The following is a 27,790-nucleotide window of genomic DNA, read 5'->3' as shown; positions in this document are numbered from 1 at the left end:
CGCCGCCGCCGCCGCCGGGCCGGGTTCGCGGGCGCAGGCGCGGGCGCGCGCAGGACGCCGCCGTTGGTGCCCCTCGCGCCCGGCCGGGGCGCCATGGCCGGGGCCGGCGGGGCCCGCTCGGTGCCGCGCGGCGGGCGGCGGGCGGCGGGGGGGCGCTGAGGCGGCGGCGGGGGAACGGGGACGGGGACGGGGACTGGGGCTGGGGCATGGCCTCCCCGCCCGGCAGCGAGGAGAGGGGCCTGCGGGAGAGGGTGGCGGCGCTGGAGGCGGAGCTGGGCGCCTGCCGCGGGCAGCTGGAGCGGGCGCAGCGCCGGCTGCGGAGAGCAGAGCGCCTGCACCGCGAGGAGAGGGAGGGCGGCCGGGCGCTGAGGAGACAGGTGGGGAACGGGGCCTCCCTTCCCTTCCCTTCCCTTCCCTTCCCTTCCCTTCCCTTCCCTTCCCTTCCCTTCCCTTCCCTTCCCTTCCCTTCCCTTCCCTTCCCCACTAAAATAGCTGCAAAGCAGTTCGATTTTGTCAGAATTGTAGAAAACTATAGCAGACCTCTAAAATGTGACTTTGCTGTCCGTAACACGCCGTTTCTCTTCCAGGTGGAAGAGCTCACTAAGGAAATCCACAGCAGGAAGGAGAAGGACACATCTAGCATAGGCGTACAGACAGAGGACTACGCGGCGTGGTCGCAAGCAGGTAGAGAGAGAGTGGCAATCGCTCGTCTAGAGCAGTGATGTTAACTGGTATCTTGCTTGGTGTGGTGTGTGGGTTTTTTTGCTTGTTTGTTTTTATATAAAACACATTTCAAGTCTGTATCCTGAGCAGCATTAAATTTGGTAAGCTAACATTTGCCTTTCAGACCGTTTACAGTTTCTTCAAGCCGTGCCTTTTAGAACTGTACAGTAAAAAGTATCACAGACTGTAGCAGAACTTGTGCCACAGTACTCTGATATATAGTAATCTCAGACATTAAACAACTGTATCTTGTTCCAATTTCTAAAGTACATCAAAACAAGACATGACTTTTTCAATAAATATAGAATAAATTCAGCATGGAGGCATGACCTAATAATGGGCTTTGGCTAAACTACTTATATGCATAAATTTGCTATTTAAGACTAAGGATCCTTAAACTGTTTTATGTACAATACTGCTTTGCTAATTTATATAACTTTGACTTTTTTTTTTTCTTCAGATTATTACTACTATGAAAATTATTATAATCACACTGATACTCAGGACTGTGCACCCGAGCTATCAGTGCAGCACAATCATATGACAGAAGGCACTGAGCAAAACTCCACAGAGGAGTTAAAGGAGGACATTAATGTTCCTGAAAGTGTGGATAGCGCTGGAGTTACTGAAGGTGGAGAAGAGGAAAATTTCGTCCAGAATTCACAGGTTATAGAACTGTTCGGGTTTTTGCTGATTTTCAAGTCAGTAATCTGTTGATAATATCATTTAGAAGATACACTTCTGGTCTTGATGTCATTTTATGAAATGCTTTTTTTGGTGGTGGTCTCAGAAGGATGGTAGCAGACATTGTTATGCTTTGAAATTAGTTCTTTTTGTAACATTAGTTCTTTGTATAACATTAGTCATAGATTTGTCATTTGAAAGTGTGGACATTCTAAAACATATGTCTGGTATGTGTTGGAAGCACTGAAAGTGTGATTTTTTTAAATCAAAAAAATACGTTTCATATGGCCATGAAGAATTTCACTTTTTTATGGGATCCTATTTTTTTTTCCTCCATCAATAGAAATAGGATACATATAAGGAGAAAAAACTTGTTAGGGTTTTTAATTATTTTTTTTCTACAGTGTTTTTTTCCCCTGTTATCCAGCCTCTCACTCACTTAACTGCTTTTGTGGCTTAGCATCTAGAAATTAAAATGGAACTGAGAGCAGGCACCTATTTTAGGAGCCTATTTTAGTAGTGTACTAAGATATTCACTGTGTATTTCTGATGTGAAATATATCTGAGAAAAGTCTGGGGGAAAATGAAAAGGACGGGATGGAATGTTGGTCCCATGAAAATCCATGGGAATATATCAGTAAACGCCAGCTTGATTTTTTTGTCTCTGTGTCTAATAATCCAGGTAACAGTTCAAGTCCATGGAGCACTAATATGTTTTATTTAAAATAGCGCACTACAAAATGTCAAAGAGCTAAAGAGTTTCTTTTTAGAGGAAAACCAATTTCTTACTTTCTCGTCTTAGGAAACAGAAGGTGCATCAGTACCAGAGGGCTCCTTGGCTGAGAGCTTGAGAGCTGCTGCAGAAGCTGCTGTTTCACAAACAGGATTTATTTATGATGAAAATACAGGATTGTATTATGACCATAGCACTGGATTCTACTATAATTCGGTAAGGGTAGTTTTTGGAATCCTTGGCATTTTTCCTCTGCTGCAAAAACTTAGTAAAAGTTGGTATGAACAGTGAACAAAGATCTAAGCTGACTTGAATCAAAATACTGTAAGGGTTAATTTCTGCAATACGTTTTCCTTAACAGAGCTGTTTGCAGCTTTCTTTTTGTCTTGTGAGGTGTGTATATTTGTACATGCATGAATAGATAGGTGTATAGACTGTCACAAATCTGAGTGGAACTCCTCTGCTGAAAATAGGTCTTTTTTGCGGGAATACATTCAACTCAACTTAAAAACAAATGTGCCTGTGGTAAACAAAAGTAGCTGTTTGCAGGTGTGGTTCTGTACTTCATTACTTTTTTAAAGTCTCAAACTGTATCAAGAGCAATGATATCACTTGGGGAAGTAGTTAAATATTTGTGTTTGGGGCTAACAGAGTCCAGTTTATGATACAATTGCAGAAAAAGAGAGTAAATAATATCTTCTTGTTCAGCAACTGTTTTCTGTATTACAGGAAATGTTTTTGTGTGGGGTTTACATGGCAAGGCTTTGGTAAGAGGGCAGGGGGACTGTTGGTGTGGCCTCACTCAAAATTTCAGGGACTGCCCTGTGCTGGACACAGACACCTCTACAGTGGTCCCACCACAGAAAACAGATGAACCTATCAGAGATAGCTGATCTACCTCTTTGAAATCATGTTTAAGAAAGGGCAAAACTGCACAGTAAAATAAGGCATAGGAGATGGAGAGTGTGTAGAAACAACCCTTCAAACACCAACGTCAAAGAAAAAGGGTGAGGAGGATGTGCTCCAAGCACCAGAGCAAGCATGGAAGACCATGCCGGAGCACATACCCACACTGATTCCATGAAGAGTCCCATATGGGAGCAGGTGGATGTTCTCTTCAGGAACTGTGGGCAATGGAGAGCCGACGCCAGAGCTGGTTCTGGCAGGAGCTGTGGCCTGTAGGGGACACACACTGGCGTAGATGTGTCCTGAAGGACCGCATGTTCTGGGAGAGGACCATACTGGGGCAAGGTAGAAGTGTGAGGAAGGAACAGCAGAGAGAAATTGTTATGAACACCACAGCCACCATTCCTTTTCTCCCTGCTCAACTTGGGCAGGGGGATGTTCAGTAGAGGAGCTGGGAGTGAGGGAGTGAAGTTGACCTAGAGAAAGAAGGCATGGGGAGAGTTAGTCGAGTCTGTTTTGCCCCGATGATAAATTGGTACATGATCTCTATCTTCACCTCAACCCACAAGTTTTTCATCTTATTTTATCCCCCTGTCCTGTAGAGGTGGGCAAATGAAGAAGCAGCTGGGTTTGGGTCTGCCATCCAGCCAGGGTCAACCCACTACAGATCTTTAGTAGATCTGAGTATTCAGTATGTGTTACTTTTTTTAGCTGGGTGTGTTCTGTTGAGCAATGTGTTTGTCAAAGTAATGACGAAGTTGTTCTTAACTTTTCTCATAAAGGAAAATCAACTGTATTATGATCCAACAACTGGAATTTACTATTACTGCGATGTGGAAAGTGGCAGGTACCAGTTTCATTCACGAGTGGATCTACAGTCTTATCAGGCTTCTGGTTCTCAGCACACTAAGGATAAAAAAGGGAAAAAGAAGAGAAAAGAAACGGAGTGGAATACTGCAAATGAGTATAAGGTAACTTCAGAATTGATAGATAGAAATTTGTTTTGTTTTTTCATGATGCAACTTTTAGAGGTTGTGGTGTTTGGTTTTTGGGGGACATATCCTTATTTTCTGAATGATTCAAGTGTCTTTAAACTGTATACAGCAGATTAGATGTAGCTAATGTTAAAATAATTTTCCCACTGAATAATAAAGGATCAAACTTTAGACTTGGATCCCCTCACTTTCTCAGTGTTGTTTTATTACAGTGCAACTGTGTAGATCTTTAAAGTTGAATATCAGTGAAGCTCTCTAACAAACACACTGGGATGAATTTGGGTTACTGAGTGGACTCATTTTACAACTAAATTCAGTATACCTTGATGTCCTGATTTTTGTTGCTTTTTTTTTTTTTTTTTTAATTCATGTGATGAGTCCAAAAATGAAGGAAGGTTTTGAAATTGTAGAGACACACCACTCTTCCTCTGTGACTATGTATTCCAGAGTTCATTCCACTGATGTTTTAATGCATCTCTACCATCATTTGGGATTGATGAAATGTCCAAAGTTCTAATTCATGGAATATTATGCTCTTTATTGATTTTTTTTTTTTGTCAATACATTTTTGTTGTTCATAGTGTGTAAGTATATCTTAATAAGTGACGACTGTAATTAACTCGTATTTTAAGTTATGAAAAATGTAACTTTATTTGGTTTTCTGATTGCTAAGAAAACATACAGTGTAGTACATAGTGGGTACCTTGAAAATTGTTGGTCACTCCTAGGCACTATAAATGCTACTGTCACACACCTATTAAGACACAAGAAGCCTTTTCTTAATGAACGCTATTACTGATGTTGAACAAATTCAGATAATACTATTCTACAAATTCGTTTATTACTTAAGACTTATTAAATGTATAGATTGGTTTGTTGACCAGGCCTCCTTAGTTTGTCCATCTAAAGCTGCTGCTTTAACCATTGCATAATTTCATTGTAGAGGCCTCAGCAAAGCTGATTTGTTGAAATCTGTAGTAATTATGTTAGTGTACAAGTACTCTTAGCTCGTCATTACACAACCTCAGTACAGAGTTTAAAAATTTTATATTGGGAGTTACATTATCTTAAAGATGGAAACTGCTTACAATAAGAACCAGTGAAGGTAAGTTAGATGGATAGTGGTAGTCGACTGTGGGTAATGTGAAAACTTTTACTCCTAGCGATAACTTCACACAGAACATTCTTTCTTTCTCGAAAGCCTGGGGTGGATACTTAGCATCTCTGAGTATAATGATCCTTTAGACTTAGGAAGGTAATGCAGTTGTAGTTAGGAGCATTACCAGCATCTAAGTTGCGGGCTAGCTATGTGCAACTAGTGAATTGGCATTCTGACACTCCCAAAAGACATAGCTAACAGAGAATTTTATTCATTCTGTGTCAGGAAAACAACTTGGAAATGAGTCTTTATGTGCAATTAGTACATCTCTTAAACTTAGTTATGTGTTGAACTTTTACATACTGACCTAAATTTACAAATGTATTAAAAGCTTTGTGGTGTACGTAGGCCTAACCTAGAAAATAATGTAGGCAACTTTGTGGGATCCCATCCCCATCTGCTTCTACCATCTGATTGTACTGCAAATAGCTAGCTGTCTTTAGCTCATACTATGTTTAAAAAAATGCTGTTATATAGATGGTCTTGATAACAAATCTTTTCTTTAAGTTTGCACAGCCACAAGGTAGGAGGTAAACATCCACTTTTTATCCACTCAGTACATTGTGAGTTAATTTGATTAAGCAACAAGCTAAGCAGCAAAACATTTAAAATAGAAAAATACATTCTGTAGCATGCAGATTTGTACACTTGTGAACAGTAAGTCAACGATGATGCCACAGTCCACAAGGACCTTCCTTTTTTTTAACTTAAATATGGAGAATATAAAGTGAAACTTAAAACAATTACTCTGCTTTAACTTTGGAAAAAAAATAAAAACGCTTTTTGTCAGTCCACTTTTATGTAAATGCAATATTAGGTTTAGAAAACAAAAAATACCTTATTGTCATATTTTATGTAGTTGAGTTAAAACACCCTATTCTTAGTACGTGGTTCTTACAAGAAATGATTTTAAAAAAAATGCATTAATGAAAGATCAAGATTTCTTAGAACAAAAGATCATGGATTTTTCTGTTTTGTTTTTTTTTTTTAAAGGAAAAAAAAAAGGGGAAAAAAAAAGTTTGTTCGCTGCACAGTCTCGTTCATAGGTGTATGTTATTTCTTGGCAATATTGTTGTTGTCTAGCTTTGTCTGGTATTGCTAAAGGCACTAATTAGTTCATAGTAATTATTACACTATTTACATCTAGAAACAAAAACATCTGTTTTTAAGTAGACTCTTGCAGTGTTTTCTGTTGAAATTCTTTCTTCCACACTTCTGCCCATCCTTCTTTACTCTCCATTCCCTCTTACACTCATGAAAAAGTCAAATAAAAGTTATCTCCAAATACTGATTAAATTTGTAAAGTTCCTACAATTATTTTGAAGATTAAGTATTCCATTATTGCTTTTCCCAGTGGGTTACTTACTATCCTAAACTGTGGGGCTAGCTGGAAAAGTGTCTCTGAACATCATCAAGCTTTTTGTCCAATGTATGCTTTTTTTTTCTCAATGCTCTGTTTTTTTCCCCACAGCCATTACAAGTGGGAGAACAACTTTTTTTTTTTTTCTTTGCCTGGTCTGTGAGCTGCTAACAGCAATAAATAAAACAGTACCGTTGTCTACTTCTGGGAATATGTCACAACCCACCTGAACATTATTATTCGTGATTAAGATTAGAAGGTTTCTAGGAATGTGCATATGAGGCTGAGGAAGATACTGAGCAGTGGATATAGAATTTCAAGTACACAAACACTCGTTAAACTTGCTTTCTTTTTTGATTAAGGGATTAAATATAAGCAAGGTATTGGTAGATACTCAGTTAAAAGTTTTTTATAAAATATATGTTTTTTATAAGAAATAAAAAATAACAACTGCATGTGTAGGTTATCACAGAAAATATTTCTATATACACAATACTGGTAGCTATACAGTTTTTACAAAAACTGTGAGTTCTGATTTACCTAATTCATTTAATCTAAAATTAATCTGTTTCTTAATTTAGAAAGAACTGTAACTGGGTCATACAATTAACTTTCTGTATCTGGTGACTGAAGTTTTTTTTTGTTGCAATTTAGTTTGTAGTCACTGAGAAATTCAGTATGCTCAGCTATCTTATATATATACACTATTTAGAAGTAGTACATGGGATGTTTAGCACTACAGAAATGAACGTTTTCCACAAATATCATGAAGAGTGTTCATGAAAAGATGATATAAAACTGAGAATCTAAAAAATAAAATTATTTTAATGCTTAAATAAGCCATATCATATTTTTAACAAGCCAAGTTACCAAACAAGAAAATAGTAGTGAGCTTCTGGTAAAAAGGATGTGCTTATAATAGCACAAAAAAAGGAGATGAGCTCAGAAAGGTTAGTCCCCTGATTTGTGAAAGAACTTTTTGTAAATATTCTTTCTTTCCAGTCACCAAACTTCTTTATTACAAATAGCTTTCTTTCAAACTGCGATCCTAAGCATGCTTGCTTTTAATAGATAATTGGGATTTGAGAGTACATAGAATTAGCCTACATGTATATGCAGCTCTCTTAAGAAGGATTGCTGGAATACTCTGGAACTCTAAGGCTTCAGTTCTTCTTTTTGTAGTCACAGGCCAAAAAGTTGAGAAAGAATTACCATAATTGCATCCTTCAAGAGAAGGATCTTTAAGTTAATTTGGAACACTTTAGACTTCCTTACTTTCTTTTACCAAAAAAAATCATCACAAGGTGGCATAAATTATAATGTGATCATTGGTCCAATATCTAGTTCAGCTTTTTCATAAAGATTGGAGAATTGACTGTGTGCAGTGGTGACCATGTAGTTTTACTTGCTGGATTGGGACTGTCAGTGATAGAGCAAAATTTATGTGCAGTTAGAAGGCTCTCAACTATGACATTTTACAGTTTACTGTTAATTACTGTCCAATAGATAATATTCAGTGTGGCACTGAAAAGTCACTCCTACTATATCCTATTATAGATGCATCCTAGCTCCTTCTGTACAAGAGATAAGGCTTTTGTAGTAGTACTTCCCATAGAACTCTAGAAGCAGTGATTTTTATTTTTTTATCATGTGTAGTTTACTTTTTGCTGATATTCATCCCATCTTTAGGTACGTCAGTTGACAGAAACCATGGCTAATCTGAAGATATCTTCTTTTGGATTGGCAGCTTCTGGTAAAGGTAGAGTAGAGATACCAAACACAGTAGTCTGTGGATGTTTACCTTTAACCTTGATGTACTTACTGAAGAAAAAGAAACTAGTAGTTGATGTTTAGCTTATCTATTTTCCTAAAGATTTTTTTTGCAGCTGCATCATCAAAATCTGTTCATTCAGAAAGTAAAAAAGTAAAATATATATATTTGAAATACTGTATAAGTAAAACATCTGAAGAAAACTTTGATGGTATTCTAGAATAATTGGGGAAAATACATGTTTGGCATCACTATATTAACGTGGGGTGTCTTGACTAATCATGCTACATGTTCTTTAGACAAGGCAAATTCATGCTTTCTGTGTTTCAGAGCTCCCCGCTATTGCATAAATTAACTTTTTTATGATATGGGAAGAGCTTTACTCATTTTTATGGCTTTTAATTATTTTCTTGTATTGAAAATGTCAGCATAGTGAAGCTAGAAGACAGTACTTGTGAAATGTTGCTAGTAAGTGAAAGCTTGGTCATCTGAGCAAAAGAACTATTTTAACCTTTTTGGAAATGCTTCATTAGTAAAATATTGTATTTCAGTAGTATTTCAAATTGAGAGATTCAGTGATAAAGATCTGACATTCAGCCCTTTTTATTAGGGTGTTAAGTATCCATGATTCCATTAAATCATCTACTGAGCTTCCAGCAAAACCAAGAAGCAACAGACTACATGGAACTGGAAAATTGTTTGTGCTTATGTTTTGTGTAAAGTAAACATTTGGAAAACAAATCAATTAAATGGTATATTTTTTAAAACTTCATGCACACAATAATTTAAGTTCTAATTTGTAGGCATGATCAAGAGTTGCATGAATGTGCGTGTAACTCAGGCATAATACAGAAAAAAGGTGAAGTTGTTTGGAAAGAGCAAATGTTTGTCTCACTCTGTCACAGTACAACAAAAAAAGTATATTTAAATGCTTGAAATATTTTGAATTTGTTATTAAAAACACTTCAGTTACTATAATTATTCATATATATAGGCAGGCACTTCTGAAGATCTTTGTATGAGTTGTTCTGTGACATATGCTTTAGAAAGCAAAACCATCAATTCTTGTCAATATGAACATGATCTGTAGTTTTGAAAAGCTCAGTCCTCATGAAATGCATAAAATTGACATGCTTATCTTGAACTATTTCTCTTACACCTTTTCATTGTCTTTGTTAGGGATATAAAAATAAGAAACAACTCAACCCTGTAGTTAAGGAGCAGTTTTATTACATACAGATTCGTTCCACCTTTCAACTTTACTCCTGAGTAGTGAGAGAGAAAAGCAAGAGATCATATAGTGATACCCAGTAGATACCAAGCTTCCTACTAAATCACCTGGAGACAGGTTCTGTCCGGCTTAAGACTGTTGGGATTTGTCTACAGAGTATTTAGATACTAGGTAAAGCAACACAAAGAAAAGTATGTGCCTGAGGTCATGGTGTAACAATCATAACTGTAATAAGCATGAACTTGTGTCATACTTAGTGTCACTAGTTTGGGAAGAAGCATTAAGTATCCTGCCATTGAAAAATTTAAGTTCATTGCTGGTATTTTTTAAGTCATTAAAAGATGATGCTGCAACTTACTGCAGTTTGCACGGTTGTGCTTTCATACATGCTACTTGTGTTCTGTTAGTACCAGCAGTCGTGTATAATGAAGAAGGATTTCTTCAGCAGAAGACCCCCTCAAATCCATTCAGTAGCCCCAGCCTTAATGGTTAGACCAGATCAAGGCAGTAAATGAATTCTAACATTTATATTAGCTCAAATACAATTATTTTTGCTATTTGTAATAGCTTAAGAAAGTACTTTTGTGTCCTAATTAAATATGCAAATAAAGTCATTACTTCTGACTTTTTTCATTTCCGCAAATGTACTGAGTCATTTTTGACTTGTTTGCTTGAGGCATGTAAGATTATAGTTTAGGCAGAAGGAGGAGTATATGAAGATTACTCTTCTGTCTCTATTTAATAGCAGAACTATTTATTTATTTGTTTTCTTAAGACCTGATTGTAGTAATAGTGAAAAAAATACTGAAACTGCTGAGAAAAGCTTAATGATCGTATTGAAAGAGGGTATGTGCATAGCCTTTTGTCGATCTCTACACATTATTAAAAATTCCTGCTTTCAACACATAACAAAGAATATTGTCTATACTTTAGTAGCCAGGCTTTGAAACAGCACCTTTTTATTTTCTAATTTAGAACATCTGAAGAAATATCAAAAATGAGTCCTCTGGACTCAGTATAGAGCAAGAGCTGAGTGTTTGGAGTGTTAAACTTCGGTTCCAGTGTGTTAGTCGTCTGTTGCTTTGCTTCAGTCGTGTGTTTTGAGCAGGCAATTTTAGTTCCTGTGTTTTCAGAAATAATTTTTAAAATTTCTGTAGCTCATGGTATTACGGGAAGAAATACATTTAGGATTGCAGAGAATGTCAGCAGACTTGCTGAAGATGCGTTTCACTCCTGCACCCAGATAATTAATAAAAATGTTGGCCATGGCTGGCCCCAGAATTGAGCCCTGGGGAACATGGCTGGCAACTGGCTGCCAGCCAGATGTAGCCCCATTCACTGCAACGCTTTGAGCTCTATCATTGAGCCACCCAGTGGGGCGTTAACCTGTTTATCTTGCTGTTGGACCATTTGTTCATAAGGATGCCGTGCAGGACAGTATCAAAGGCCTTAGTACAATCCAGAAAGATTACATCTGCTGCCTTCCCTTCATCCAGTATGCGGTGACCTTATCACAGAAGGAGATCAGATTACTAAGGCAGGACTTTCCCTTGATGAACTGTCACTGTGTCTGATAATAGCTTTGTTCTTTAGCTGCCTTTCAGCATCCCCCAGGGTAAGCTTCTCCATAACTTTTGCAAGGACTGAGGTTAGACTAATATGTCTGTAGTTTCCCAGGTCTTCTCTCAGGCCCTTTCAGTAGATGGGTGTACTGGTGGCTGGCTTCCAGTCAGCAGGGATCTCCCCAGGCTCCCATGACCTTTGGTAAATTGTTGAGAGGGGTCACCCTGTAATGTCAGATAATTCCTTTGGCATTTTGGGATGAACCCTATCAGGCCCCAACAACTTATGAATGTTGAGCTGGTACAGCTGTTCTTTACAATCTCCATGACCACTGAAAGCAACTCACTGCTTTCCTAGTCCTCGTCCTCAAGTCTGAGAACCAGGCAGCACATATCTATCAGTACTATTAAATATTGAGGCAAGAAAGGCATTAAATGCCTCCACGTTTTCCTTATCTGTACTTGTTACGTTATCCATTTCAGGTACCAGTCCAGTGTTTTCCTTTGTCTTCCTCTTGTTTTGACATACTTGAAAATGCATGTTTTGTTGTCTCACACCACAGTGTGGCTACTGTCGACTCAAGTTGAGCTTTGACCTTTCTTGTTTTCTCCCTGTGAATGAAAACTGCAGCTCCGTACTCTCCCTGTGAAGCCAGACTTGGCTTCTATAAGTCTTGGATTTTATGCCCTAGTTTCAGGAGTCATTCGCTGTTCAGCCCGGATGGTTTTCTATTCCACTCAACTTCACTTGCAGCACAATGGTATTCCTGCTCCTAAGCTCTTAAAATGTGTTTCTTGAAAAGTGACTAAGTCTTGTGAGATACTGAATGCTTTGGAGCACGTTTTCAGGGGACACTGCTCACTAGCTCTCTGAAAAGCTTGAAGTCTGCTCTCTTAAAGTCCAGGATGGCAATTCTGTTAGACTTTTTTCTCCTCACACCAAAAATTTTGAACTGAGCTATTTCACGATCTCTGTGGCCAAGACAGCCACCTACCATCACCTCTCCCACAACGCCTTCCCAGTTTTCAAGGAACGGATCTGGGAGGGCACCTTTCTTAGTTGGCTCACACAGTACTTGTTACAGAAAGTTATCTTCAACATGCTTTTATGATATTTGCAGTTTATGTCTGAGAAGTTAGAATTTCCCTCAGGATCAGTTGCCCTTAAGATTTCCCCTAATTTCCTATAAAATTTGCCATCCTTTCCAGCGTCCTGGGTGAGCAGTTGATGGTGGACACCTCACTTACCTATTTTATCTGTCCCTTTAATCCTTACGCAGAAGCTCTTTACCACGTTATCCCGAACAGCAAGGGTTGTACAGTCTAACCTCTCTGTTACCTGCAGTGCAACACCTCGTCTGCCCTGACTGTCAGTCAGGAGGCTCGTCCCACCAAGTCTCGTTAACTAGTGAAAGCAGCTATGGGAAAGGAACGAAGCTTAGAGTTCGTATTTTGTTCCTCCTACTGCGTAAACCAATATACAAGCATTTCAGATGTGCTTCTGAGCCTGCAGCACTCCCTGGAGCAGCATACATGCTCCCATTAGCCTCGCCACCTTCAGACGGTGCCGTACCATTCGTTGGCTTAAGTTCAGGGTACCTAACAGTATCCTTCTCCCCCATCAATCCTCGGTTAAAGCCCTATCAACAGGTTATATATGGCCTGTCTGTAACAGCCCATTAACAAATGAGTGATGTTTATGATCTGTACAAATCTTATTTTTGGCCAGATTACTACATCACTGAAAATAAGTAACATAGCGGCCTTGCAGTCCCGTTCGTTTCTAGATACTGCACTTACAGGACACAAGGAGGAGGAGGGCAAGTGTGAGCTTGTAATCATTCAGGTAAAACATGAGGTCATTTAATACTTGTTGATTATTCCTAAGAATCTGCTGTCTTACTGGAACTGTCTCAACACTGCTCTCTAAAGTCCTATCCAATAGCTTGACCACTGAGCAGAGGGGAGTTCTTGTGTTTTTCTTACAATTGCACTACTGATGAGTTTTTACAATTTTGGTCAAATTTACATTTTCTCTTGGTAAAGAGGAAGTGCTTTAATTTCCATGGTATTAGTGTTCGTATTAGTTTGTGTACCCTGAAATGTAAAATGCTTTGTGCAAAAACTTGCTGAAAAGAAGTAAAAATGTTTACTTTACCCACTGCATTGCAAATTTTTACATTCTTTAAGGCAATTGAATGCATCTATTCTGAATCTGAAAAGGCAAATAATTCACCAGTAAAATCTGATATGTTTTTCATTTCTCTTTTAAAGCTGTTTGTTTTCATTCTATGTTTTTAAGTTGGTCATCGGGGTTACTACATTGAGAATTACATTTTCAAGGTACTCTGGCAAAATTGATGTAACATTTTAGAGATTTTTCCATTCAAAAAATTTTGATGTTCTGTTTTCTGCTTGTGAAATCAAGTGACAGTGGAAAAACCTGCAGTAATCTGGTTCGTATGATACGCAATGGAGAAGTTTGTTGCAATAGGAAATGGATTTTCAGTAGAATGTCGTCCACATAGCATACATTAAAACTCTCTTACAAGTTCTCTACAGTATCTTGATGAAAGCCTTTGTTAAAGCTTCGTGTTTTAAATGAGGAAGAGCAGGTCATTAGGGAAGCATGGGTGGGAATTCCAGATATTTGGGACCATTCTGGAATAAAACAAGAAGACAGAAACAGAAGGAAGATACGATGAAGATCAATTAAAGAACTTTAAAACAAGTTGCAAGAATTTTGTAAGAGAGGGAGAAGAGTCATGAAAGCAAAACTGGAAAATAATCGAGATGGTGTTTTGTAAGTTTGAAAGTAAGGACAAGAATTTTAATTTTTTGAGAGAGAAGTGCAAAGAGTAATTGAAGGTTAGAAGACAAGTGTAGTCACACCTTCCCAAGTAGGAAGTTATTTTAGTCATATCTAACAGAATGTGAAATTTTTTCTACTGAAATGTTGACTGCATGCAGAAAACTCTGGAAATGTAAGCATTTCTTAATAGTTGTAAATTAATTCCCAGTGAAGAATTTAATTCCAAGCTTATAATATACTTTAGAATAACTTGATCTATAAAGAATATAATTTTCCTCAAGTGTGGTTTCTGTAACTCCTCTCCAGGATTTGGACGCAGAAGAGCAGAAATCATCTAACAGTCTGAACTGTTTTTCCACTACTGAGCAAGTAAGTTCTACTGAAGAGGAAGAGTCTCCTAATGCAAGAAAGAAGACTAAAATGGACACAAAAATACGAACCAGTCTAACAGCCAAAGAATCGTTTTCCACAGACAGTATAAATTCACATTCACGCAAAAGTACACCAGATACTGCAGCATACACAGATGACAGTAAAATAGTAGACACAGAAAGTGAGCCAGAAGAAGGTGAAATTACGGATACTGAACATGAAGTCTACAGCAGTGAAGATGAAGTAACAAGTGAAGAAACCAGTGATTCAGAAGACTCAGAAAATGAAGGTGAATTGTACCTTTTGTGTATGATATTACTGTATTTTTCCAAGAACCCATTAAGAAAAAAATACAGAACAGTTTGGATAATTAAAAAACAAATAAAAGCATCTTACTTGAGATACTTAAGTTTAAAGGTGCTGTATGTTAGTTGTATGTTTCTTTCTTTTCACTTGCCCTGTAGTTGGAACTAAGTAGTGATGTTTCCCTAAAAACTGTTAGGCATATAATTTTCTGGGCTTGTGGAAACCTCAGTGGTAGAATAAATGTTTTTACATTAGGAAAGTGTCATGAGAAAAAGTTTCCTGACTTTTAAAATAAAGATTCTAGTACAAAGCTTACAGAAATTCTGTTTATTAGCTAATATATAGTATTTCGTAGAATTATCTAGGCTGGAAAAGACCTTCAAGACCAAGTCAAGCCATCAGTCTGTGCTACCATGTCCCATAACTAAATTCTGTTCCTGATGCTGTTCATAAGCAATCATGTATAATTCAGTGTAAGATTAAATCCATTGTGGTGAAAAGGGTTACTCAGTAGTATTTGAAATCGTATCTTGTATTTATTCCAGTGCAATACGTGAGAAGTTGGGATAGAGAGGAAACGTATGCTTTTTCGTATCAAAGAAAGTGTTGTCTAAAGTTCTTAAGACCTCCTCAAGAATGTAATAGTTTCTTGAAAAAAAAAATGGTGAAAAAGTTAATGCAGACAAAACAACTGGTGCAACGTACCTGCAAAGGATATCCTAAATCACAAAATGAAATACAAACTATAGTAGTTAGGAGTCTGTACTGCAGCCTGGACCATGCTCACAGTTTGTTTCTTCTGCTTTCATTCTTTCACTTACTCAGCTACCCTGATTATGATCAATTAATGCCAGTTGAAATGCCTGAATGCCTGATACTAGCAAGCATATAAACTCCCCAGTAATTCCAGAGTAATAAAAATGAGATTTTTTCTGTCCTCCTGCCTTTTGAGCAAGTGTCTTCCCATCTTGCCCATGTATTTCTACCTGAAACTGTCGGAGGCTGTTGATCCAAATGGACATTCAAGACAGAATTCATACAGCTGTTGGAATATTAACAGATACTTATGCAAAAGAGAATATATATACATCTGTATGCTCATGTGTTATGTCTTATCTGTGTTGATGTTTTGTGCTAATAAGAGTAAAAATTAATAACAGTATGTTTGACAGAAATTATCAAATACAAAGTTTTAAGTGCATGGGGTTTGTCATGTGGCCTTTTCTCAAAGTAAAAGAGTATTCAGTCAGTCACTCTAATCGGTTTTGACTAGTAGTCCATGCAATTATAGAATGTTAGTAAATTCCATGAATTTATTTATATGTTATTTCTGTAAAGAACCACCTGTGTACATGTAAGCAATGGGAATTAGTAAAGTATTTTTGGATTGATAATTTAGTGTGGAGCTGCAAAACCTTTGAAACGGCAATTTCATCAAAGTTTTCTCTCAGATGTGTTTATATTTCTTTTTCTGAATGTTGCATACAATTCAGCTAGATAATTGCAGAATGTATATCAGTTATTTTAAAAATACGAAACATAGGAGTAAAACTGTAACTTGCTGTTAGTAACTTTTTTCTTTTTTTTAATTTATAGATGAAGAAAAGATTTGGCCTCCTTGTATCAGAGTCATTGTAATAAGATCACCAGTTCTACAGACTGGATCACTTTATATTATCACAGCTGTGAAACCTGCTACCATTGGAAGGTAAAACCAAATGGAATTTGTTACCTATATCTGAAACTATACCTGGCTTTGAAAGTAACATAAGCCATGCAAGGTTGTTTGTCCCTATTGTTCATGCTAGTCCCCCTAGCCTGCAGCAATTGTGAGATTTTCTGACTTGGGTTGACTGACAGCAAGAAACTTCAGTCACATTACGTAATGTTGCGTTTCCTGGGATAACAGCATACATATTTAATATAGCTCAGTGGTTGTGATTTTTTTTGTTACTGATAACTTTAGCCTTTGTCTAAATCCTAATGGCAGCGTAATAACTGGAAGTCAAAAAAGAGCCTTTTTTCTCTGGGCAACTAAGATAACTCATTCAGAAATTCAGGATTACCAGAAAGTATATATTGTGCTTCTCATGCAAATTCCAGTAAGGTTGATTCACCACTTTGAAATAGTAAGTTACGATTGTTGCTACCCAATATGCATTCTTTCAGTTCTGATATTAAAAGTAAAATAAAACTGGTTTGTTCATTGTGGATGATGAATGAATGCTTTCTTACTGAAATGTTCACTGCCTAATTTATAAGATGAAAGCACGAGGCAAGTCTCCACATTGTGTATATTGTAACATACTACTTCTGTGTCTGTAAAGGTCTAAGATATTGCAGAAGGGAAACACAGTATTACGGCTCAGCTGAAATGTGTTTTGAAAGCCATTATTAAAACTATTAAAACTATTTCTAGTTTCTCATCATTTTATGTATCAACTTTCCTTTTCAGAGAAAAAGATGTTGGACACACACTTCAGATCCCTGAAGTTGGAGTCAGTAAGGTAACTCTTATTTCTGTTTGCTACAAGGGAGATAGATCTTTGTATGGATGAGGATTTAGATTTCATAGCTTTAAATATTGCCAAATGTTAATTTTTTTAATGAACTTTCAGAATGAGATGTGCTTTTAGCCACTTCTACAAAGTTAGAAAGCATACAATATTTTAATGGATTGGAATATAATGTAAACACAGTGTGATTTCTAAGTCTAGAAAAGCTAAAGTGTGTTTGTTTTTTGTTTTTTGTTTTTTGTTTTTTTGTTTGTTTTTGTTTTTTAATCGGAGTTTTAATAGTCCATGGTTCAATCCACAGCAAATAATTATTATCTTAAATTTCTTAGTTATTGAACTTGAGGAAAATGAATGGTTGCGTTAGGTATCAATTGTATGGTAAAATATCGATGTCAACTAGTTAGAAATTAGTTGTAAAAAAAAAAAAAATCCAGTCCTTATAGCTGAGCTTAGAAGCTTAGGTTGTGTTTTATTTTTCTGTATGTTAGTTGTATGAATGTGGAAGTTATGCAGAGAGAGTTTGAAAATATAAAAATATTTTAGTGACAGATGGATTTTTTTTTGTAGTTAAGAGAGATTAAAGGTAAATTATATGCTCAGTTTTCCTAACTACTTCGACGTAGACCATAAATACAGCACTCTAAATTGAAGAAAATGTAAATTGACAGAGATGTCATCTAAACAAAAAAAGGTGATAAAAGCATCTGCAAATGCAAGTGTGAAATAAGCTTTACTATGTCTGTTCCAGATGATAGCTCTGATTAATCAGCCGTGTAACATATTTTATACTGAACAATTTCTAGACAAATTTTTTTCCTGCTATTAATGATATTTTCAGGCATGTATTTGAAGTTGGTGATACAAAGCAGCAAAAGGTTTTTTTTATTTTTCTGCAATAGTATCATTTACTTCGCTTCTTTGTATGGCTAACAATATCTACCAGTACTTCATGGGTACCTGCGTTGCTTTTAAATATGTTTCATTGAAATAACTGATCGTCTATGTAAGTTATTTCACTTTGCAGATAAGGAAGCAGAGGCATGAAGATAAATGACGTATGTCTAGAAACAAAAAGTTACTACCTGTTTATTTATCTTGAAATTTATAACTGATAGTTGTGGATCACTGTCTTTCACTTATTTTAAGGGTAAAGTGAGATTTAAAGAAATAGCACCCTGCAGGTTTGCAGATTTAGCATCTTTAGAAGAAGTTTCTGTTCATTCTGCTCAGTAAAACAGAGGTAGAATTAAAAGCATTAGCAAATAACACAGTCAATCTTTCCACCCTTACAGGAATATTCCTATTGTAAATTTATGCTAACCAGTCTACAAAATACAGTTTTGTTGTTGTTGTTTTGTTTTGTTTTTGTCTTTGTAGGCTATTCTTGCTTAAAGAATGATTATTGTGTCTTTTTTCACTACTGCAACAAAAAAGATCTTTGCTTGTCAAATTTGAAACTCACTTTTTTAGATTTGTTTTTTATTGGGAATCTTAGTTGGTTGCAGAAGTTGATACTTTAGTTTGCTTAGTGGCCATTTTTGGAGGTAATGTGTGGGTTTGTAAATTGGCTGCTATATTTCCAAGACTACGGATTTGTTTTCTCTGTTCTGTGTGGACTCGGGACCATTACCTATATGGTGTTGCAATAGATTTAAAAAATTGGTTTGTTATTATCAAAATCAAAGCAGATATAAAGAACAATAAATAATGGATAGGGATTGTGTCCTGGGCATTAAGGTGCAAGTGAAAGTGAATTACATGAAATTTACAAAAACATGGCACTTTAAGCTATTTCAGGTATGAAAGACCAAGTAATCTGAAGCTGTAGATATTCAGATTTTTTATTGATTGCATTTCTTTAAGTATCTTTTTTGATGCGTTCCAGAAAGGGGAAATTTGAGATTGCTGTAACATACCTTACAAGGCAAAAATACCATGTATTTATAAGAACAGCTAAAAATGCTTTATTACTAGATCCTGCAATCCTTTAAGTAAAGTATACTTTCTATATTGAAAGTACATATATGTTTTCAGTGCTGGATCTGTTTATGGTAAAAATAGTTATATTTTTACTGGTACACTTTATCTCATGTTGTTGCAGTCCATTCATTTACATTTCAAATATATAGAATCATAAAGCATGGAATATTCTATTAACCAAACCCATTCAGTTAAGTCGCTAAAATATATTCTGAAATCTTACTTTAAAACAGCATGTAAATTGTGAAATACATGCTTAATGAGAATATTTCACTTAGTCTTCTCTTTATCAGTTCCATGCAGAAGTATATTTTGACCATGATTTGCAAAATTACGTTCTTGTGGATCAAGGCAGTCAGAATGGGACAGTCGTTAATGGAAATCAGATTCTTCAGGTAAGTATTTGCTGTAGTGTTGCAGAAAACTGTAGTCATTTTAAAATATGGTATGGCAAATCACTAGCAATGTCATTGTATGGCTTTTTTCATACAGTAATTCCTTCCTTGATTCCCTTCGGTTTTCAGGGCCACTTGTAATATTTCATGTTTGTTTTATATAATGAATTAGGAAAAATCTACTACAATTTACAGTTGCTAGAGTGAAATACATCCCATGGTTTAAATATTTGTCTGCATTTGAAAAATGAAGCTGAATCATTAGATTATGAGCAGCATTCACAAAATAGATTTGGTGTCCTGCTTTAGGAACTAATAACCATGGCTGACAAAACTTTCTTTTGCTATAGCCGAAAACAAAATGTGATCCCTACATCTTGGAGCATGGTGATGAAGTGAAGATTGGTGAAACCGTACTTTCTTTTCATATACATCCTGGCAGTGATACTTGTGATGGATGTGAACCAGGTCAAGTCAGAGCACATCTTCGCCTGGATAGGAAAAAGGAATCCTCTGGTTAGTTGTGTTATCACTGGATATGTTTTTTTTTATTATTGGTCTTTACTTTATAAACTTCTTAATCACTTCAGATAGTTTTCTTATAATTTCCTTTCTCAAAACAATAGTTTTACAGCACAAGGTACTGCATTTTCTTCTTGGTATGTATGGCTATGTATAAAAATGTTAGAACAAAATTATTTTGTGTTTGGAAAAAAAAATACATTATTACTTAGAAATTCAATCTTGTGTTTTTCCTTTTAGTTTGCCCGGCACTTAGCAAAGAAGAGAGAGAGTTAGTCAGAAGAAAAGCATTAAAACAGATACGGGTAAAATATGGCTTACAGGTGAGTTCACTGTAGAAATTAAGAGTTTGAAGGTCTACATCTGCTCTGTGATTCCTGTTTTACGCCATAAATGTCTGAACAAGGGAAGCTTTTAGAGTCTTGAGTGGTGGTTTAACTCAAGCTTGTCTTTTGTACACTAAATCTTTATAAATTTCTAAGGAGGCAGATGATAACAGGGCTTGAAAGTTCTGTTAGAATTTTCAAAAAAGATAAACAGTTCTAATATGTACAAGATTCCTCAACCATCGAGGTTAACACTTCCTAAATCATTGCTAGCCTTACTTCTGAAAGTTAGGTTTGCACTGAATTGCAGTGCACTCTTTTATTTCAAAAGGGAAAAATAATGAGCAACTTAGAAAATGATGGAAGAGAAAAACTTAAAGTTTTTTGTTAAAGTCTGGTTTGTGATATAAAAATGCCAACATGAATATATGACAATATTAGAGATTATTCTAACTATGGAGTTGCATCTAGCATTTGTAGTAAGTGTTCATGTGGAAAACAGGACACCATCATTTCACTTGAATTCTTCACCCACTGAAATAACATCAATATGGAATCTATACAAGTAGAACTTTAATCTATTTTGAAGAACTAGTTCTTGAGAAACAGGTTATGTGTTCTAACAAAAAGTCAGTTACATGGTATTTCTAGTGGCTTGTCCACATGGTTTTGTGTTTAACGCGGAGAAATTGATTCTTAGTACAAAAAGAAGATATAAGAGAATCTGCTATTTTACAGACGCCATGAAATTATTTACTTTTGAAAGAGAACTATAAGTTTTCTGTTATAAGTGTAAAAATTAATAGTAAGACTTAATATAGGAATGAAGTAGGATGAAGCTGCTTTACTTTTGGAAGCAGAACAAAGAATTTAAAAACCATTTGTCTTGATGGAATTTAATCTGTTTGTAAAGAATACAGAGTATGAAGACAACAAAGCAGTGAACAACCCAAAGTACAAAGACAGAGCAGGAAAACGCAGAGAGACCATTGGCAGTGAAGGAACTTTCCAGAGAGATGATACTCCAGCTTCTGTCCATATGTAAGTGTTTGGGGGGAAAAAAGTCCTCTCTGTCCTTCTTTATGGAATCTTACAAAACAGTGATACAGTTAAGTATCAATCAGCTACTAGGATACATTTTGTTAGAATACTAGTTATCTGTATACAGTGTGTTAGGAGAACTACAAAACAATTGTTCTCACTTCTCAGTTCATACGCTATTATTTTCTCCTCACCTTCCATACAGAGTTTATCTTTTCAGTAGGATGTTTAGATCACTTTCTTGCCATCTTAGTACATCTGGTCAGTTCCTTGATTTTCCATTGACACTTTCAACAGCTTGTTTCTATTTTTTTTCTGTCCAGTCCCAACAACAGTAAAAAAAAATTCACCCACATCATTTCTTTTCAACTGTCAATATCCAGCCTATCATAGGATGTGCATGTACACTGTTAAATGACACTATTCCTTTGCTTCTTTATTTTTTTTTCTGTTTGTTTGAAACATGACCTTTTAGTCATGTTGTTGTATGTTAGTAAAAGGAAATGTGAAACAATGACATGAGATTCCAATGTGTGTTGGAATGCCTTAGTGGTGAGGTAGTGATACTTCTCATTAGTGCAGTTGATTCCCATTCATCTGTGCTGTTATCTTTTAACTCCTAAAAGTCAGCAAATAGTTCTAAGAAAGTTGGTGTTGACCAGAGTCTTAGTATAGCTTTGGTAACCACAGATATTTATGGGAAAATAAATGCAGAATCACAAAATCATCAAGGTTGGGAAAGACCTACACAATCAAGTCCAGCCATCAGCCTGACCTACCTAAGACCTTTCACTAAACCACATCCCTTAGTGCCATGTCTGCACATCACTTAAATACCTTCAGGGAAGGGGACTCCACCACTTCCCTGAGCAGCCTGTTCCAATGCTTGACCACCCTCTGTGCAAATAAATTCTTCCTAAGGTCCAATCTAAACCTACCCTGGTGCAACTTGAGACCATTTCCTCATGTCCTATCACTTGTCACCTGAAAAAAGAGACCAGTACCCTCCTCTATGCAACATCCTTTCAGGTAGCAGTAGAGAGAAATGAGTTTTCCCCTCAGCATCCTTTTCTCCAGACTAAACAACCCTAATTTATTCACTAGCTTCATTGCTCTCCTCTACACACATTTCAGCAACTCAATATCCTTTATGTAGTAACGGGCCCAGTGCTGAATGCAATATTCAAAAACTTGAGAAAGTTGGCACTAGGGCCTTTGAGGTAGCTCTTAAAAGTAGGAACAACACAATGGTTGGATTTGGGTTTCCAGAGTTGCATATGCATGCACGTTTCTGTCCTTGAATATTTGATTAGCATTTGTTTTGTATTAACTCTTGTTTATGAATTATCTTAAAATTTCTTTAAGTGAAATCAGTGACAGCAACAAGGGACACAAAATGTTGGAGAAGATGGGATGGAAAAAAGGGGAAGGCCTGGGCAAGGATGGTGGTGGCATGAAGGACCCGGTAAGTCTGTCTGGTTTTCACTTGGAGGACAAAGAAATAGAAGTGTATTTGCACTTGGAAATGTCTAATGATAAGCCATGATTCACTGGAAACATTTCAAAGTTCAGTGTGGGAGGGAATAATCTCAATAGGACTGATCACAAATCAATTTTACCTTTATCAGTGAAGTATTCTGAAACTTTACTATGATTTAATCACATTAGTGGAAAATGACACTGGTGGTTGTCAAGAAACTGAACAAGGGAAGAGAGATTAATAATTTTGTGTTTTTATACAAAGACTGTCGGAAGAAAGTTATTAATTAAAGTGGTGTGAATTCAAGACGAGCATATGATGTAATCCTTCACTTTCATCAAGACAGCTGTAGCACAAAATTCAAACTACATACTGAGCCATGAGAAAGGAAAAACTGGCAAGTCACAGATCTTTGTATTATAGATGCCGATTTAAAACCTTGGCAAAACTTTAAATGTTTGTGTATGATCTAGGTATAGAAGAGCTGTAAACAGAAGTGCTTGGGGAAGAGGGGGAATAGTATTATAAAATATTAAGTGTTTAGAATACCTAACCTGCCATTACAGTACTATTTGATGTATTTGACAGATCCACCTTCAGTTACATAAGCTGAATGCAGGTTTGGGTACAAGCAGACCGGCCTCAATTGAAGATGTTCAGATCATCCAGAGCAAGAATAAAAAGAATTGGGATAAAGCAAGAGAAAGGTTTGCTGAAAACTTCCAAGAACCTAAATCACAAAAGGATACACCTAAGATTACGCCTTGGGTTAGAGGGACCGCAGACTGAAATAATGTGGTTCCACAGCAGGGTAATTCCTGTGTGTAAATAGTTGGAAGAGAATTTATTTTTATTCTTTTTCTTTTGCTAAAGCAGAGGTTTGGTGATATGTAAAATAGAGTTGTGGAAACAATTATGCTAGATTAACTCTAGTATGTTAATTGGTTTTCTGTAGTCTTCATGCTTTTATAAAAACATTTTTAATAGGAAATGAAAGAAACCTAGGGGATATTCAACTTTAAATACTTGAATGTGATTCTCATCACGAGCAGGAAGTTTCTTTAGTTTTGTTTTTAACACAAGTTCATGAAAAACCAAAACACGTTAGATTTGATAACCTTAACTTTTGAACAGTAGTTTAAAAGCAAGCTGAAACAAACACCCCACACCCCCAAAAGAACAGAACATTGTATTGCCTTTTCCTTTCTTGTATGTTTATTCATGATTGCCATGAAATGTTCAGCAAGAGGTACACGATTTCTTAAATTCATACACTTCATTACCAGTCATGTCTCAGCTTACCTTCAGTAGAAAACAAAAATTGTTTTTAATGATCCATCAGTACTGTTAAAAATAAATAAAGTGCTCCATGAAATAAACTACCAGCATTGGTGAAGAAAACAATGTTCGAAGAGACGACAGCGTGTAGCAAAATTTTCTTCTGTGAAGAATTTGCTTGAGACTTGTTCAGAAAATCTGTATCATGTCTTTTAAAAGAGGGGGTATGTTTAGAAAACTGCTGTCTGTATGTATTGTTTATTAATTTCTTGTTCTGATGCATCCATTGCTGGCAATGGAGTTTCTGCCAGGGAAAAAAAAAAACATTTTGGGTGGAAAAGGATTGCCAAACTGAAGCTAACAGCTTGGTATTTATTCACTGTTCCTAAACACAATAAATTATTGTAAATTTAAGCAGTGTGCATCTTGATACTATCTTGTGCATATGCTGGAGGCGAGCACTCTTCTACAGTGAGAAAAATTTAATCCAGATTTAGTCAAATCATAGTTCTGGTAGTTGCCCAAGACACAAGCAACTGTCAAGCACTGTGGGGTGAAACCAGGACAGGTTGCTAGCTATTTATATTAGGCTATCCTTAGGCTCTCATAATATAAAATGAAATATTCATTCAGTGATGTTTAAATCATTAAAGCACACAATTTAAATGTAAGGGACTCTTTACTTCAGTAGCATACAGTTAGTGATACAGCTACAAGTACCCTGAATGCCTGTAGTGGTATTGCTTAAAAACAGTTCACAATTCGCCTTTGTAAGCAGCTGTCTTTTTCTTGATCTTTTTCTTCTTTTTCTCTTCATCTTTTTTTTTTTATCTTTTTTTTTTGTTATAGCTAGTTATGAATTACTGTCTTACTTTGCCAATACATTCCTTTTTGTTAACAACATTCACATTTTCAACATATACCTCTTTCTAGCTGAGAAAAATAAACTGTATTAAACAGCAGTACAGTAAGTTTTGGTTTACCAAGTATCTAAAAAGGGACTGATGCTACTAGGAAAAAAAAACAAGAGCCTGCAGAAACAAAGGGTTTGCTTATACTTTTTTGTTGATGCTGTTAATTTGTTTGTTTTAAAAATGACCTCTATGGTCCCGATAGTAAATCAAACTACAAATCTTAATTTGAAGGGATAAAAACACATTTTGTATGTATATCACTAGGAACCTTAGCATTCATTCTCCCCAGTTATTCAAGTTACAGCTCTAAGAAGTCAATCACTGGTTCATTGCTACCATGCAAAAAAAAAAAATGCAATGTTGAAAGATTTAACTTTAAAGTTTGTATCTCAAAAAGTTTGTGAAGTAAGATTTAATTTGCTCTGAGAGAGGTACACTCATGCAGTCAAGCATGGTCTGCTTTTGGTACTGCAGCTTCCTCTTTTAACAATTCCGTATAAAGGGTCGAAGCTTAGTCTCGGTTTAGTGTTGGCATGAGAAATCCCATTAGCTCTTGGTGCTGCCTGGGAAAACAGAAAAAGCAGTTCCATTAATACAAAGCACTGCTAACAAAACAACTGGAAATAAGGTATGACTAATCCTCATCAAGCAGTTGTGTAGCTTTATTGAGAAGACTTTTATTGAGCTAAGTAAGGCTCTTCCTCCCCTACTTGTCACCCTTTAGTAAGCTTAAGAAAAATGGAAGGTGGAAGCCCTCAGTGGGATGCAAATGTTATGTGCAAATGCAGTACTGCTTTCCCTCATGTCAGGAGGAGAGCATGAGCTGCCTTTGCACTATTATAATGTTGGAGGCCATAACCAGTAAGATACAGCATGAAGTCTGTCTTACCTTCTCAATCCTCCAATCACCTTGTTGACTTTTCTGCACATCCCAAGTCAAAAGTTTCAGTATTTACTGTGTATACATAAAGTAATATTTGTATATACAGTGTGTATCATCTTAAAACTGTTGACAACATTACAATAATTAGCTTATACAAACAAACAATTTTCTATAGTCCTAGTAGGGAATTCTGCGAAGCACCAACTTACCAAACATACTGTAAAATCCAACATAGACTAAGAGGGGTAGATCTGTTCATCTCTTCAGTGCTGAACACCCTATCAGTCAAGTAAAAACACAGAGCACATTTATCACTGCATGAAAACCACTGGATTAAACCAGATGGGGCTCTTAAGTACTGTATGCATTTGAAATATTTTGTAAGTCATGTCACAGATGAAACTCGAGCTTCTCTTCCAGCAAGAATGGACCCTTTGCTGCTGCAATCATTTGTACCAAATGTACTTGGCACAGGCTTTCAGCTTGTAGATAACAAAGCCACGACAGCAGGGAGAGATCTCAAAAACAGCGTTCTAAAGACATGGCGTTACGTAAGATCTGCATAACAACTGCATAATAACGTTGTTTTTATATGGACTTGGTATAAACGCTGCTTATGTTTTTGACCAAAGAAAACGTTTATTCTTCAGCCAGCTGCCTTTCACCCGAATTTTATTTTAACCTGGCACTACCTCTGTTCTTCCGCATACACGTATACACGCATACAGCCAAAAGAAATAAATTCATCAGGATACAGCCCTGCAACGCAGCAGAGCATCACCCGTTTTTCCTGCTGCTACCTCCCAAGCTCCTTGGTTAAAGCAGGAGTAAATAAATAAATAAATAGATAGATAGATAGATAAATAAATTAAAAAATGGAAACACCGTGAGGGAAGCCACACGCGTGAGGGAGGCCTGCGGGGTAGGGCAGCTCCCGCCGCTGCCCGCCCGAGCCTCCCCTCAGCCCCACGACCCGCGCCCAGCCGCGGCCGCTCCTTACCGCCCCGCCGCACCCGCCGCCATCTTGTCTCGTCCGCCCCGCGCGGGGGCGGCTGAGGGAGGAGCGCGGGCTGGGGCCGCGAGGAGGAGGAGGAGGGAGGGAGGCCAAGAGCGTGCTGGTGCTGTGCTGCTCTGAGGGTCCAGAATGAGTCTGACACATTTTAATATGTGTATATCAAAGTGGCTTTTTGAATATTTAGGATCAGAAATGATCCTGAGAAGAATGGGTGAAGTCCCAGGAATGGTTTTGAAAGGGAAGTGCCCGGTGGGAGCCAGCACAACCAGCCAAGGGGACAGGCACAGGAGTACCCTCAGCCTGGTCATGGACCAGGGACCAGCAGCACATCTCATCAGTTGGCAAGCTGACTTGCGATGTGCTACCCACTTGTGGTGTGCCCCTCCACTGTATACAGACAGTTCTTCTGCCTCCCCCTGCTCGCCCTCTGTGTGTTCTTTCCTAATCAAAGGAGTCGGGTGGACTGCCCTTGCCTTTGTGTTCTCAGGCCAAGCCTGGATGCTACCGCAGACAGCATGCTTTGGCCAGGCCACTGGGCCATGTGAGCCCAGAAGGTCTTTGTGGGTGTTTAGACTAGAATTTGCAGCAACGGGAGTCTCACAATGAAATGTTCAGTGAAATGTTCAATGTTCAACCATTTCCTCTGTAACCCTTCACTTTATTCTTTCTTTTTTTTTCCCCCCTCTGGCTACTTTTGTTTTTATAGATACTACTGTTAATCTTTATATACTATTTAGCAACTAAAAAAGCAAACAAACAAAACAAACAAACAAAAAAAAACACTGATTACCATGATACCAGACTTCTTACCACCATCATACTGCTC

The 27,790-nt window shown here is 37.0% G+C and overlaps 1 protein-coding gene, 1 long non-coding RNA gene and 1 other non-coding gene across 4 annotated transcripts; 1 reads left to right on the top strand and 2 right to left on the bottom strand.

Moving 5' to 3' along the window:
- On the top strand, positions 1 to 24,566 carry AGGF1 (angiogenic factor with G-patch and FHA domains 1). Of its 2 annotated transcripts, none has more exons than XM_038170539.2 (14): positions 1 to 377; positions 588 to 684; positions 1,184 to 1,389; positions 2,210 to 2,356; positions 3,829 to 4,017; positions 8,250 to 8,319; positions 16,211 to 16,322; positions 17,070 to 17,121; positions 19,404 to 19,505; positions 19,856 to 20,021; positions 20,268 to 20,350; positions 21,267 to 21,394; positions 22,760 to 22,859; positions 23,463 to 24,566. In XM_038170539.2, the coding sequence occupies exons 1-14, from the start codon at positions 207 to 209 to the stop codon at positions 23,661 to 23,663; spliced, it is 1,824 nt and encodes a 607-aa protein (XP_038026467.2). In that variant the 5' UTR covers positions 1 to 206; the 3' UTR covers positions 23,664 to 24,566. The 2 variants fall into 2 exon arrangements, with proteins under 2 accessions (XP_038026467.2, XP_027302139.3); XM_027446338.3 differs by lacking the exon at positions 8,250 to 8,319 and adding an exon at positions 14,243 to 14,597 and having other exon boundaries at positions 2 to 377.
- Positions 24,567 to 25,462: 896 nt separating this feature from the next.
- Positions 25,463 to 27,036, bottom strand: LOC113840139 (uncharacterized). Its single transcript, XR_003492889.3, has 3 exons — positions 26,950 to 27,036; positions 26,159 to 26,227; positions 25,463 to 25,629 (listed from the first exon to the last, which is right to left on the bottom strand). It is a non-coding gene; the product is annotated as an uncharacterized lncRNA (long non-coding RNA).
- Positions 25,836 to 25,970, bottom strand: LOC113840429 (small nucleolar RNA SNORA47). Its single transcript, XR_003493259.1, has one exon. It is a non-coding gene; the product is annotated as a small nucleolar RNA SNORA47 (small nucleolar RNA).
- Positions 27,037 to 27,790: the final 754 nt, after the last annotated feature.

The sequence above is a fragment of the Anas platyrhynchos genome, chromosome Z (assembly GCF_047663525.1).
Source record: "Anas platyrhynchos isolate ZD024472 breed Pekin duck chromosome Z, IASCAAS_PekinDuck_T2T, whole genome shotgun sequence".
NCBI classification, from domain to species: Eukaryota; Metazoa; Chordata; class Aves; order Anseriformes; family Anatidae; genus Anas; species Anas platyrhynchos.
The sequence above is the reverse complement of the archived record's forward strand: the minus strand, read 5'-3'. Positions and strand labels throughout refer to the sequence as shown.